Source organism: Typopeltis vanoorti, chromosome 21 (genome assembly GCF_054136105.1).
Source record: "Typopeltis vanoorti isolate ZY-2024b chromosome 21, IOZ_Tvanoo_1.0, whole genome shotgun sequence".
Lineage (NCBI taxonomy): Eukaryota > Metazoa > Arthropoda > Arachnida > Uropygi > Thelyphonidae > Typopeltis > Typopeltis vanoorti.
The window spans coordinates 85,310,695-85,326,273 of NC_143569.1; the positions used below are offsets into that span (position 1 = coordinate 85,310,695).

A 15,579-nucleotide genomic window follows, 5' to 3' on the forward strand; every position below is an offset into this window, starting at 1 on the left:
CCCAATCACCCAAGAATACCAACATTGCCTGCTAGGGGGCACCATCACGACTTGAGGAGAAATAATAGCTTCCTGCTTCTTCCTCACTTACTGTTTGTTGTGCCTGCATGCACGTCTTGTTCTTAAGTTTCTTGAAAATGGCAACGTGACGTTGTCGAAATATTGAAGTATATTAAAATTTATTTTAGTATATCCTAGTTGATGTAATTTCCTTAAATTATTTAGTTAAAAAATTCTCTTACATAAATTCATGTAATACACGCTACTCCAATCATCTGAAGTAGGGCTTTCATTTCAGTTCAATCTGATGACTGAATTCAATCTCCTGGCTTCAATCTTTTGACCAAACCTTCTGAATTATGCACTGTAGCCAGTGCAAAATGTTTATGCCACAATATTTTCAGATCTAATAATGTACTCCAGCTATCTTTCCATCTTTCAGGTTTCGGAGGGCTTTCCACTTCAAGTATTTGTATGTTATTTCTAAAAGAATTTTGAATTTTTTTTTTTTTTTTTAGGAATGATCACAAACTAATGAGTTAAGTAATCCATGAACACTGTGCACTTGTTCAGTGCAGTGAATTTTGATAGTGGGCAATATGCTTTTGTTAAGAGTGACAGCATCAAAGAAATTAAATGTGCATTTTTTTAAGCAGCTATGAATAATTAACAAAAAACTAATAATATTCTTCATGCTTCGAATAACTAATCTACAAATGCATTTTTGATCAAATCCTCATAACTACTCATACTTATACCCTCTGTTCAAAAAGAAACCTAACTTTTAATAGAAAATAAAACACAGGCCAATTATAATTATTCAAATCATTTATTTCAATCAATATACTGTCCCTCAGCTTCCATACAGCATTTGGCATGGTCAATTCATTTGTCATGGTTACTGCCATTTTCAAAAAGAAACCGAACTTTTAATAGAATTTGGTTTTTGCTCAAAAACTGTCTCACAATGTTCGAACGATGAGATGGTGCATTATCGTGCAAAAATGACCGGCTGCCTGCATTACAATATTCATGCTGTATGCGACGATTTCTCGCTATCAATCGCTTCAAAACTTCGAGATAAAACTTGCCATCGACCGTTTGGAATAAATTTTTTGTGGATAATACCCTTGGAAACGTAGAAACAAATCAGCATTGTCTTTACTTTTGACTTCTCCAAGCGACTTTTTTTCGGAAGCCCCTCTTCTGGTGGTCTCCACTCAGCACTTTGTTTCGGACTCATACTCAAAACTCCATATTTCGTCACCAGTAACGATCGTTTCAAGGAAGATCGAGTCCTTACAAGAGGTTTTAATGAGGTCCTTGCAGTGTTCAATTCGATACATTTTTTGGTCATCGGCCAACTCGTGAGGAACAAATTGTGAATTCAATTTGCGAAGGCCCAAACTCTCAGTCAAAATGTTGTGCACAGTTGATTTTAGAATCCCCAATTCTTCTTAAATCAATCTCATGGACAATTTCGGGTTTTCTTTGATGAAATTACGCATTTTTTGGATGTTAACTTCGCTCAGTCCAGTTTTTGGATGGCCCAGCTTTGTGGGCAGTCCAAATTGCCTTAATATCTCATAAGGCAAAGCACATCCTTTGAGGTGTGTATAATGCTGTGCATTATGGGAAGGGCCACTATCCAGACAAGTTGTGATCTTTATTGGGTCTGGCTTCCACATTATGGGAAGGGCCTAGGTTGTGGCCCTTTCTTTAACGCATAGAATTATCCATGCCCAAAAGGATATGTGTTTGCATTATGGGATACTAAGGTAATTAATGTAGTCATTAGTTTCTATATACAAGTAGCCTAATCGTAAAGAAACTTCATGTGCAAGCTTGTTTGCTTACTCTTGGATAACCAATTAAACAAGAATATAATTTCTTAGTTTTTATTTAAAGTTAAGTTGAGAACTGACTGTATATTTCTAGGTATAGGTCACCTTAAATGGTAGCTTCCTCACCCTAGCAACTATCATGTTTTAAACTAATTTTCTTATTAATCCTTTCCATTCCATTTCTGTTCCTTATTTCAAATTATTTTATGTCCAAGTTTCTTTTGGCATTTAGATTTAAGTTTGGTTGTCAACAGTAATAATGTAATACAGCAATCCCTCAATTAACGCGCTCTTTAAAAAAGGCACATTAATCGAAAACGCACTAATCGAATATAATAACCTATGAGAAAAAGTATAATTCATTCTTCAAATTTCTTTTCTGGCCCTTAATTTTCTTTTTTTTTTATAAAAGAATTAAGGTATGTCTCAGGGCCTAGTTAAAGGAAAACCATGAAGCTGAAAGACAATAAAACATTCAGAATATAAATTTATTATTCTACTTCTTAACAAAGAATTGAGCTAACATAGCTTGGCAGTCATTCTGTTTCTTTTTTCATATAACTAACGGTATGGCCAGGGGCGTGCCGGCCATATGTGGAATGTGTGCGATGCACACAGGCACCAAAGAGGAGGAAATACTTTTAAAAAAAAGTTTTTTTAAAGTTATTTTTTTATTGGAAGGGGGGGGGGGAGATAGGGGCACCAACTAAAGTTTTGCACACAGGTGCCGGACACTACTGGCACCCTCCTGGGTGTGGCCCTATTGCCTCTTCTACTACTACTGTAAATTTTACTGCTTCTTTCTTAATCAGGGTCTGCCTCTAAGCATTGCTGCTTAAAAACTTCGATTGTATGAAAAATATTTTCGAATTGTTTCTGTGAAATCTCTTTGGGTTTTTCAGTGATAAATTTAGCCCCCTTCTTCCACAATTTTCTTCAAATCTCTGGATAATTTGCAGCCACCTCCTTATCTGCACTTGCAGCTTTGACAGTGATTCAAACATTATGTAGGCTATTTCTCTTTTTGAAACGCTCAAAACACCCAGCGCTAGCGTAGAATTCTTCTTTTCCACCATTGATAGCCCTTTCTTTCAAGGTTGCAAAAAGACTTAATGCTTTTGATTTAATAAGGTGAGTGCTCAGCAAGATCCATTTTTGGTTACAATCTTCAAAGCATGTAGAAAGAAGTCTCTCTAATTCAATCATTATACTACTTTGATTTTGAGTGCGTGCATGCATGATGAACTTGAAGCAGCCTTACCTTTCTTTCTGTATTCAGCAGCTTTGCTTAAAATTGCTCTTATTCACCCATTTTTGAGTTCTTATCCTATCTTTGCTCTGGACTTGTCTTGTTTATTTTTCTTAATTATTTCAAGTTTTTCTTCCAATGAGATTACTTTTCGAATCAATTTCACACTTCCACTTTTTTGCTCACTAATTCTTTTACTCGCAATTAAAGGTTGGGAAAATACTTTAAAATAAAAAAAAACTTAAGGAAAACAAAAAGTATGCATCAGATATGATCACCAAAATGCTATGTAATTAGCAATGACATAAATTTTGGCAGTAAATTTGGAACGTAGTGTACATGGAAATAGTGTAGTATGCCATTAAAAAATAACCTTGAAATATGTTTTCAATCAGTAACTAAATTATTTCATCCTGGTGAGTGATTTTTTAAAATAGTTAGCCATAAAGAATGTATAGATATAAAATTTTTAAAATCTAAGATTTATTTTTAAGGTGTATATAGGCACACTAATCAAATTTGGGTATAGAAAAAAAGACGCTAATCAAAAATGCACTAATCTGAGAGGCGCATTAATCGAGAGATTGCTGTATTTAAAGCATGTGCTGATAACAGATTTTCACATTTCTACATAAGTACATTTAAATAAAATGTAAAGTTTGTTATTTTCCATTGGATTTACATAAATTCAAACTGTTACAGGAAATTCTATGATAAAGAGTAACATATACAAGTTTCTTTTGAAACGGCAGCTCAAGCTTGACTGCAGAAAAATAAAACAGGTTTATTATTATTATGGCTAATGATCATACTCAGAAACCAAAATGTGCTGGCTTACATGAAGTTCACTTGTAGAAACGTTTTATTATTTTTTTTTGCGTGTGTATGTGTGAGCTTGACTGGAAAATATGAATTTTTTTCATTAATTATACTGCATGATAAAGTCTTTCAAACTTCTTTTTTCTCTTAGATAACTTTTTGTTCTGTTCATAACAATCGAGCAAGGAAAAAAAACTATTATTATTACATATAGTCACCTCTATGGAGTCTGTAGACTCAGCTGGAGGTCTTAATAACTAAGAAATTAAGTGTCAACTGTATAAAATAAATGCAGCATTCGTTTTTTTTGAAAATTACTGATGTAAAAAATTTGAAATTAGACTTCCTCCAGGTTTCATGAATTAATTTATAAATAACTATGCCCTAATGGAAATGTATATAACACACATCAGAACATGTGATAAATGTTACATGATTTATGCACACATTATCGTGCTAAAATATACCGCATTTGCACATAATTGCCAAGTTTTGAATACTACAGATATTGGATGAAACACTGCATATTAACAAAAGATAATAGATATAACACAAACTATTAACACACTACATACCTTTTCAAAGATGAGCTTACTGTCCAAACATTATCAGGATCCATACCAGTAGAGTCTTTATGAATAGCAACCATAAATATTCCTTTTTCAATGAATGTTGTATAAAGAGTTAGAAGACCCATTAGAATGAAATATCTAAACATTGCAGTTAAGGTAATCATTTTAAAAAGTGACAACAGAAATTATATTCTCAAAAATCATTCTGGTCCATCTTACTGAAAACAGTGAATTATGTAGCATGACATGTAGAGAAGTATAGAAAATACTAGATATTAGTGTCAGCATCAGATAAGTTCAGTTCAAAGGAAGGGGGTTAAAGTGTTTCAGAGATGAGTGGAGTATGAGATACATTCTCATCAAATTATTACAACATAATTTTCCAGTCTATAATCTTTTCATGGTGTGCTTAAGAGTCAAAGCTGTACAACTAGAGGAGACCTCCAGATAGCTTTTTAAAGATTGTGAAGAACCGACCTAATGTACAATCTTCACCTTCTCATGGTGCACTCTGTAAGGTATCTGCATGGATACTGAATGAACGAGGATGGGCTGGCAATTTGGGATTTAGTAACCATATCGTTTTCTTATTGGTTTAAACCACAATACAAAATAATGGTACAACATCTCAAAATTTCATGCTGGCTGGAGAATCACCCAGTTAAACAAGGACCACATTGCTTTTGCCAGGGAACCAGGGTGAAGAGTGAAAAGTCAGCCACTGGAACAAATCCTGAAACACATTATAACTCAACATCTCCAGAGTTCAAGATCAGTACTGTCAACATAAGAAGCCTGAATGGCAAAGAAATGGAGCAAGATGAGGAATTGAATAAGTACCAGATCGACATAATAGGGGTGACAAACAAAAAAGACAAACTGGTGAGAATTTTCTGAGCAATAAATACAAAATGTTATATTAAGGCAATGACCAATCAGTGAAAAGAAAGTGTTTTAATACTATTACTACACCCCAACACAAAATATGAGGCTAATCTTCTGGAATGGCAAGCAATATCAAGTAGAGTGATGTGGGCAAATATCAAAATGGGGAACTGGATAATGAGACCTATTTGTGCGTATGGTCCCACAGAAGATTCCACTAAGGCAGAAGTGGAGAAATTTTTTTGAGGCTTTACAGAAAACAACTGACACAATGAAAAGTTGGGGATCTAAATAGTAGAGTAGGAAATGATTGTCAGACTTACAAAAATATATTGGGAAAATTTGGAAAAAAAAAAGCAATGTTAATAAGCAATTACAAAGTTAGTAATACAATGTTAGACCAATGTATTACTAACACAATGTTCCAACATAAAAATGTGCACAAATTCACATGGAGAGAAGAGGCAAGGAATAAGAAGTCTCATCGACTATGTTGTTGTGATGTTTTCTCTCTGGTGCAAAATATTAGTGTACAGAAGATTTAAAATTGGAAGTGATCACAGTATAGTCTTGAGCAGAATAAAATTCAATTTCGTATTGAAAATAAGAACATGAAAGTTTTAAAGTAAATAAAAGTTGAGCAGCTCTGATATGAACTGTAGACTAAAATACACGCGGTGCTTAAGAGTCAAAGCTGTATAACTGACAGATCTCCACACAGCCTTTAAAGGAATGCGGAAAACCGACGAGGGCTTCTGATCTAATGTCCAATCCTCACCTTCTCGTGATGCACCCTGTTGGGTATCTACCTGGATACTGAACGAACGAGGATGGGCTTGCAATTTGGGATGAAGCCGACCAAATTGTATTTTTATTGGCTTAAACCAATATATAAAATGAGAGTAAAACATGACAAAATTTCATGCCAGCTGGGGCGTCGTCCAGTTAAACAAGGCCCCCGTTGTTTTCGCCAAGGAACCAGGGCAAACAGCGGAAAGTCAGCTACTGGAACAAATCTGAAAACACACCCCAACTCAAGATCAGAGTTAAAGATCGGTACTATCAACATAAGAAGACTGAATGGCAAAGAAATGGAGCTAGCTGAGGAATTAGATAAGTACCAGATCGACATAATAGGGATGACAAACAAAAAAGACAAAAACGTGAGATTTTTCTGAGCAATAAATACAAAATGTTATATTCAGGAAATGACAATCAAGGAAAAGAAGGAGTAGCCATAGTATTCAACACTAAATACAAGGCTAATCTTCTTGAATGGCAATCAGAATAATCTAATATCAATCTAATATCAGAATGGGAAATTGGACAATGAGACTTATTTGTGCCTATGGTCCGACAGAAGGATCTACTAAGGTAGAAGTGGAGGAATTTGTTTTGAGTCTTTAGAGAAAGCAACTGACACAATGAAAAAGGAAAAGGTGGTACTTCTTGGAGATCTAAATAGCAGAGTAGGAAATGTATGTCAGACATACAAAAATATTTTGGGAAAATTTGGAGAAAAGAGCAAAGCTAATAATAATGGCAAATACCTGTTGGATTTCTGCTCAGGACATGGACTGGTTATTACTAACACCATGTTCCAACATAAAAATGTGCACAAATTCATACGGAGAGAAGAAGCAAGGAATAAGAAAATTTTCATTGAGTATGTTATTGTTGATAGTGATGTTTTCTCCCTGGTGCAGGACACCAGAGTGTACAGAGGATTTGAAATCGGAAGTGATCACTGTTTAGTCTTGAGCAGGATAAAATTGAATTTCATATTGAAAACAATAACATGCAAGAAAGTTTTGAAGCGAATAAAAGTTGAGCAGCTCTCAAATGTGAACTGTAGACTAAAATACACAAAGATTATTGAAGAAAAAATGAAAGAGTTTGAGAAGAGGAACCAAACCTTGAAGAAAACCCTGATTGATTCAGGCAGAGAGGCATGTGGTGAAGTAGTCTGCAAGGATAGAAAAATCAGAACTCCGTGGTGGACACAGGAAGTTAAAGATACAGTGAAGGAAAAGAAGAAAGCATATCAAAAGTTCCTGGCAAATAACTCTGCTTTTGCTCTTAAGGAATACAGAGACAAATGTAAGCAAAACACTGTGTAAAACTAGCTAAACAAAAGTCACGCGAGGACTTTGGCAAGAAGATAGAAAATAAATATCAAGAAGGAGGTAAGATATTCTGGAGGTTGTTGATGAAGCTCAGAAATAGAGGAAAGAGTGCTGTAAAAGGAGTTAGAGGTGATAATGGTGACATGAAAACGGGAGAAAAAGATATCCTTGAAGTATGGAGTAATTACTTTGAAAAATTGCTAAATGAAACAAGCAGTGATGACAGCACAGTGGTAAAAAACACTCAACAGGCATATAGTCAGGAATACATATCCATACTAGAAGTAGAAAAAGCCATCAAAGGCTTGAAATGTTGAAAGGCAGCAAGAGTAGATGATGTCTGACCAGAAATGCTGAAGTATGGTGGTATAAAAGTCTTACAGTGGCTTCACTGCATAGTTCAGAAAGCCTGGACAGAAGGACGAATTCCCGATTATTGGAGTTGAGCTCTAATAGTACCCATATATAAAAAGGGAAATAAAACAATGTGAGAATTACAGAGGTATTTCCCTACTGAGTGTTCCTGGCAAAATCTATGCAAGTATACTTGAGAAATGGTTGAGAAGAATTGTGGAAGAAAAGCTTGGTGAAGAACAAGCTGGATTCAGGCCAAATAGAGGCTGTCAGGATCAGATCTTTACTTTAGGACAAATAGTTGAGAAAGCATGGGAATATAACAAAGATCTGTATTTAAGTTTTGGCAATCTGGAAAAGACATATGACAAGGTGCCAAGAGAGAAGCCATTCAATACACTACAGTTATATGGTGAAGAACAAGTGTCAACGCGGCATTATATCAAGCAATACTTAGTCTTTATTTGAGTTGTAAGTCGGCAGTTAGAATTGAAGTACAAGAAGATGGTTTAATGTCAAATCTGGTGTGAGACAAGGATGCACATTTTATATATGGATCACATTATGAAGGAAAGTGGTATTAAACATGATATCAGAATTGGAGATGTTAATGTCAGCTCTTTGCTTTATGCCAATGATGTTATACTTCTAAATAAATCTGCTACAAGTCTGCAAGATTTCCTGACTAAATTTAATAACTGTTGTAATAGAAATGATATCAGCAATAACAAGACAAAGAGAATGAAAATAGGCAGAAATATTGAAAATATGAACTACATAGTGAATGGAAAACCTATAGAATAAGTAAAACATTTTAGCTACTTAGGCACGATTTTTAGTAAAAATGGTCAATTAAATATGGAAATAGACAACAGAATCAACAAAGCTGGTATGGTAGGAAGTCAACTGAATAAATTTATATGGAATAAGAGAGAAATTAGTCAAAACACTAAATTAGCTGTATACAAGACGGTATTCAAGTCAATTTTAACTTATGGGTCTGAGTTGGGTTAGAAATACAACACTTTACCAACGACTAGAGACTGCAGATATGAGAGTCCTGAGAAAGATTAGGAGCATGAACAGATGGCATCAATGGCAATATATTAAAAACGAGGATATTAGGAAAGAACTTGATATTGTCAGCATCTTAGCTCTACTTAAACAGAATGGAAGAGGAAAGATTAGCAAAACAAGTGTTCTCTACCAAGTTGGCAGGAAAAAGACCCAGAGGAAGACCAAGATATAGGTGGATTGATACAGTAAAATGTGCCTTAGAAGACAGAAATATAAGCTCTGATAATGTTGGAGTCTTGACAGGTAACAGATTGATTTGGAGGAAAACTGTAGTTAGTAATGATGTAAGCTTTTCATGTAGTACTATCATATCCTGTACATCCCTTGAGAGTACATGTCAGGAATGTGATAATGATCTTTTGGTAGATGTCTTGTAGAAATTGATCTAGAAGAAATCCACAACTCCAGATTTTAAAAGAAAAATGACTAAAGAACTTGCTACACAGCTTAGAACATACCTGTACCACTCCAAATATAATTTAGAGTAGAGCAAAAACTTATGAAGAAACAAGGAAACCAGGTGCTGAAAAATAATTAATTTTGAGTAAGATTACAAGTGACAACAGCTTTGTGACCAACACATCACATCTTAACTGCATTTTCCCAATCTATTTGCCTTTTGTTAGGGATGGAAATCCCACCCCACCATAGAAAACTGGATTGCTTCCCCTTCAGTTAAAATGTTTATCAGGGTTTCTCATGTTGTCCACAGGATACGAACCTAGGTCTTTCCAAATGAAACACAAATATTGCATTGCCTAACAACAGCAATACTATAGAAGCAATATACAGCATCCTATGGGCACAATGCTCAAGCATTACGGCTGAGTTTAGGTATGCCCAGCAAAATAACTTAACATAATATATCAAACAACATGCAAGTTTGGTAGAAAGTAGTGTGATGTACTGCACATACTGGTCACTAAAGTAGAAACTTTTACACTACTTGGAAAGAAGTCAATGGACACCATAATGAGAAACAAACAGCCACAGTGCCCACTTGAATGTAGAACCCTCCTTTCGTTGAGATGACTGCAGCAATCCAACGGAACATTCTTTCCAAAATTATATGATAGCAATCAATGAGAATTTTGGACCATTCTTCCTGTAGGTATGTAATGAGGTCCTGGGTGTTTCTTGACTTCACTCCGATGCTGCAGTTCATCCCACAGATGTTCAATAGAGTTGAAATCTGGGCTCTGTGGAGACCAGTCAAGTGTGGTGACATTTATGTCCACAAACCATGCAGCCACCGAAGCAGCAGCCATATTGTCTGCTGAAAGAGAATGGCGAGTTCCATAGAAACATAACCAAGTAGGAAGCATTGCATTGTTCAGAATGCTCAGATACCTCAGAGTTCAATGTTCGTGGCATCACAGAGGCCAAACTAGGAAAAACAAGATCATACCATCACCTCTGAATTTCATAGATGGGATTATGCACTGTGGTAAGAGACTTCACAGACATCCACCACACCAACACCCATCCATCTGCTCGGTAAAGAGTACAGTGAAATTCTTCACTCCATAACACAGCTTACTAAGCTTCCACATCCTGCTGTATGTGTTCTTCGCACCACTAAAGATAATGGTGCATGTTGGCTCAGGTAATGTGGGGGGGGGGGGGTGTTGTGAACTTCAGTTCTGAATGTTTTTGTGCAATTCATATTCCAGTCAATGCTCAGAACTCCAAATTCTTCAGAGCGTCGGCTGATGAATGATGGTTTTACCATATTATCCTTCATAGTACCCTTGTCACATTTGGTGAGTGTGGTGGATCGCAGCTATTTCACTCAGACACAATTGCACTGATTTGGGAGCACCATATTCCTCCAATTTACAATTCCTCCAAAAGACCTCCTCAATTCCCTGTGGATAGTTCAGTGAGACATCGGTTGGGAACAGCCTTCATTAAACACTTCACAAGACAGACTGTCTCAGGACCAAAGTATACCTCTACTTTTCCTACTGATTAAACAGCTGAGATATCTCATCTTTGTTTGAAACCAGTCAGCTCTGCTTTTCAAAATCATGGTTCCAGACATATAGGCAATCACAATATCGAACTCTGAAAGATTCTTTGTTTTTCCCACTGTGATCGAGACTATTGATGATTACTGACCAGCAGCATTCTTAAATAGTTGCCTAGAACATGTGGTGATGCACATCACCAAATATTTTAAATATACACTGCGTAAGTGATGTTTACATACATCTGCATAAAAGTTTCTAATTCTGTGGCCAGTATGTGTATTTTCCATAATCAGTTTTGACCAACAGTTTTGTGGTCAAAAAAATCAAAAATCCCCATGTATATTCAAACACAATATTTCATTTTGCAAAGACAAGCTTTTAACTGGTTTAAAGGAAAACAAAGTATTAGCATCACATGGCAGTCTTGGTATGTTGATCTGAATTCTACAGGTGTTAAAACAGAGCAAAAGTGAATTCATTTGTAGTAATGGTGATTATGTGGAACTAGGAATAGTATCAATGCCAGCTGTCTACTGTAAACTGGTAATGTTCCACAAAGAATCACTAATCTGGTATGGATGCTTAGATGTTGGTTATTACTCATAGTGACATTTAGTGGAATAAAGACATGTCCATAGTCAAATTATCACATCAATATTTCATCTTGGTCAGCAAGGCATCTTCATGGACACAAAAAATATACTAAGCACATGCATGTAGGCACACTGGCAAGAAAGCAAACATGGACCAAGTGCAAATGGTAGAATCCTACAGTCCTGACTGTCACCCTCTATGAGTGAAACGATAGAATTAGTTGAAGGTATCAGGATGACAGTCACCCAGATTACTGGTAAAGTGAAGAAAATTCTAGGAATTGTCTCTTGGATTCATAACTGCTCCTGTATAAAAGTGATTATTTTCCACTGAATCAGATAATCCGTACCCATGTCGTGGCAATCTGCTACTCCAAAAGCTGTAGTATTTATTTATTTAGCATATGGCTCACACGTGAAAAGTTACATCCCATTAATCTTTAATATATATAAACATAATAATAGACGTGTGTACAATAATAAGACATAATACAGTCAAAAAAGAGACACTCAAGAATAGGCTACAACTGTATGTCTAGGTTGATAATCCAGTCAACTGCACTTGGTGTAACATGGATGAGGTCCAACAGGTTTCCATTGTATGCACATTGGGTACATTCTACTGTAATATGATTAATTGTCTGGTGGGGTGATCCACAATCGCACCTGGCTGAGGCAATCATGCTCCATTTGTAAAGGTGGTCTGCACATCTGCCATGATTGGTGCAGATTCTGTTAAGGATAGACGAAAAAGCAGATGTGTGGAGGTGGGATGTTGCTAAGGGCTGGGAGCCAGTAAGTTGGAGTTGATTTCACTGTTCCAGAAATAATGCACATAGTGGTGTTAAGCTGAGCATCAACCAAATACTCATGGGCGCTGTTCAGCCATATGGGTGAACAGTATTCAGCTGCAGAATAAACGAGACCAAGATCAGTGCAGCAAAGCGTTGTTGCCGAGGCACCCCAAGTTGTTCCGCATAGTTTTTGCAGTATATTGTTTCGTGTTTATAGCTTGGATGCTGTGTTAATGAGATGTGGTTTAAAAGATAGATTTCCATCCAAAGTGATGCCCAGATATTTCAGGAATCTGTTGTAGCTTAGCAGTTTGTGGTTGAAGTGGACCATGAGTTCTTTGTTAGCCTGGTTATTGTTCAGGTGGAAGCATGAAACTTCTGTTTTGCTAGGATTTGGGTGTAATCTCCATTTGCTGAAATATTCATCTAGGACTGGAAGGTCATTTGTTAGTGTATCTTCCACTGTAAAAACTGGGTTTGTCCAGTAACTAGAGCAATGTCATCAGTGTGGCAAAACTTCTTGGAGGCTGTATTAGGCAAATCAGTGATGTATAAGTTAAAAAAGGAGGGGAGCCAGAACTGACCCTTGTGGTAATCCATTATTCAGTGTTCTTTGTTTACTTTTGTTTTCGTCCATACACACTTGGAACAGGCGGTTGCTTAGCATGTCATCAATTAGTTTTGCTATTGTTCTGCATGGAGCAACTTGCAGATTGCACCATGGCTCCAGACTGTATCATAAGCTGCAGTAAGATCTACAAAAGCTACAGCTGTTTTCAGGCATTGTTGATAGCCTGCCTCTATATGTGTGTGAGTGTGGTCAGTGACAGAACCTGATCACAACAGCTTCGTTTATGTCTGAATCCAGCCTGTTCCACTGGAACTTGTTCTATTATCTTGGAGCAATTCTATTGAGGATGAGCCTTATATCTTATAGTTAATATCTTCAAGAGTGAAAGGTTGCAAGTATAAAAGGTCTGATGGTCTGTTATTTTTCAAATATGCAAGTTCTCTTTTTATTTGAAGAGTGTGTTATTTGTCCTTGGCAGTATATCTTGATGTGTTGACAATATGTGATGCATATTGGTTAGGAGAAATAGCTAATTGTTCCTAGACAGTCAAGGTGTCACTACCTAGTTTTCTTAGAAGGTGCCATGCTTTTCTACTGGAGTGCCGAAAATAGTCTTTCTAATGTCTCGGTCCATTTCTTCTGTCAGTTGGTGTCAAGGCTGTGAATGAGTTCATTTGGAATGTCAGGATCGCCACACTCTAGGTATTCTTCGTACAGGTTATTACTGTCATCATCCCATCAAGGGATATACTCCTTCCGGAAGCCTCTTGGTATGGTCTTCTTACCTACAGCTATAACATCTCCCACAAATCTCTTGTAAGTATTGCATGTTGGAGGGATCCAATGGACATATTTGTCAAGACAGGTAGTAAATGTATCCCAGTCAGCTTTCTGGAAGTTCCAGTGGGGATGTTGGACGGATCTGACAAGGGGTACCTGCAGACCTACCTTTAATATAATTGGTCTATGTTGTCTTTGCAGAAAGTTGGAGAGAACTCTTCTTGATGCAGGCAATGGTCGTCCATTGTTGTCAGTGATGAAGCAGAGATCGGGGTTGTACTCCCTGTTCCAAGCTGCTGACCTGAAGGAAGATCTATCTTTTGCATCGAAAATTAGGTGCATGTGGTGAATTTCTGCCCATTCAGTCAAAGTCTCTCCGCATTCATTGTTGGAAGCATATTTCCATAGCATGTGGTGACTGTTAAAGTCACCTATATTCATCGCAGGGTGGTTGTACACCCTGTAGAACTTGTAGAGGCCACAAGAGGGCAGGGGGATTTACACACGTTGGTAATGGTTATGTTCCCTATCATAGTTGTTATCAGATGCATGTCACCGACAATGCTGGCTGTAATGAGGAGGGAATCTTGCCACCTATGTATGTATGGTACTATGTACATAGATGGCAAGACCATGTCATGATGGTAAGTGGCTCCAATGATAATGTAACCAGGAATTCGGTGGAGCTGATCCTCATTCTGACAGTAAGTCTCTTGAACAAGAACAACGTCGACATTGTAGTCACAAAATCTTTGAGAGGTGTTCACATTTGCTCTACATATATCTGCAATGTTAATTTGGCAAATTCAAACAACAGGTCCAATATTTCTAGTCATCTTGCTCTTAAGAGAACTAATTTGTGTGCTGTAACCAGGAGATTGAGAAGATAGTCTGGTTGCCAAGTTGCTCTAGCTCTTTAGTGTTATCCAGGGTGCACCACGAGGAGGAGGCGAGCTAGAATTGCACCCCCTTCTTCCATGTGGATATTAGTTGTTCTCCCTGTTTGCAGGAGCAAGAGATGCAGTATATCCCAGGATGGGCTGGATAATGGAGAGAATGTGTTTGCTGAGTGAATAAGGGTAGCTAGTTTTTTGGTATGGATTGAAGGTCTGGATGCGATTTTTTTTTTTTTTAAACATCCTATACCAAAAACTAGTTACACTTATCTGCTCACCAAAACATCCTCTCCATCATCTAGACTAGTGTTTCCCAAACTTTCAGTACCTGTGTACCCTTTTGAAATTTTAGTAACATCAGCAGACTCCCTCTCAAACAAAGGTAATTTGGGAGCAGTTGTAATATTTCATTCAAACACGAATAACATTGGTATTATCATAAATTACAAACTGTGCGGTGTCCATGCAATTAGCCTAGTGGCTGTGCGCTTCGCAACCATATGCCTGGGGAAGGGGTGTCCCAGGTTCGATTCCTCGTCGGTGACGTGAGGAGCTGAAGGATCTTCCCCAGCCTGTTAGTCAGTGTTGGGCATGGACAGTAAGGTTTTTTCCCCAGTTTATCCTGGGGTTTTTCATCTCACAAAGCAGGCAAACCAGCCTTGAGAACTCAACACTACGGGACATAGGATACACCGAGGCGTAGGGCTGACCACCTTATCCTGTAAACAGTTTGAAGTCTGATGATTAATGAATCCTTGACACCGCAAGGTAAAAGAGGGAAAGGAAAATCAGATGAGATAAATTACAAACATGTAAAAATTGTTTTTTTTTTACTATTAAATACATTTACAGTTATACGAATCCAATACACATACACTAGTGTCCCGGGGGGGGGGGCATTCATACCACACTTTGGGAAAAACTGATCTAAATCATTCTGTTTAGTCTACTGCATCCCTTGCTGCTGCAAACTATTTTACTTCGGGCAAACAGGAAGAACAGCTAATATCTGGATGGAAGAACAAAGAAACTATGTTCATTACCTA

At 37.0% G+C, this 15,579-nt stretch overlaps 1 protein-coding gene across 1 annotated transcript in view; it reads right to left on the bottom strand.

The window, feature by feature from the left end:
- The window catches only part of Spase25 (Signal peptidase complex subunit Spase25), an 81,283-nt gene that overhangs the window by 19,009 nt on the left and 46,695 nt on the right, over positions 1-15,579 (bottom strand). Inside the window, exon 4 of the mRNA XM_090411220.1 lies at positions 4,488-4,622. Coding sequence (XP_090267346.1) covers positions 4,488-4,622 — 135 coding nt within the window. The remainder of the gene's footprint in view (positions 1-4,487; positions 4,623-15,579) is intronic.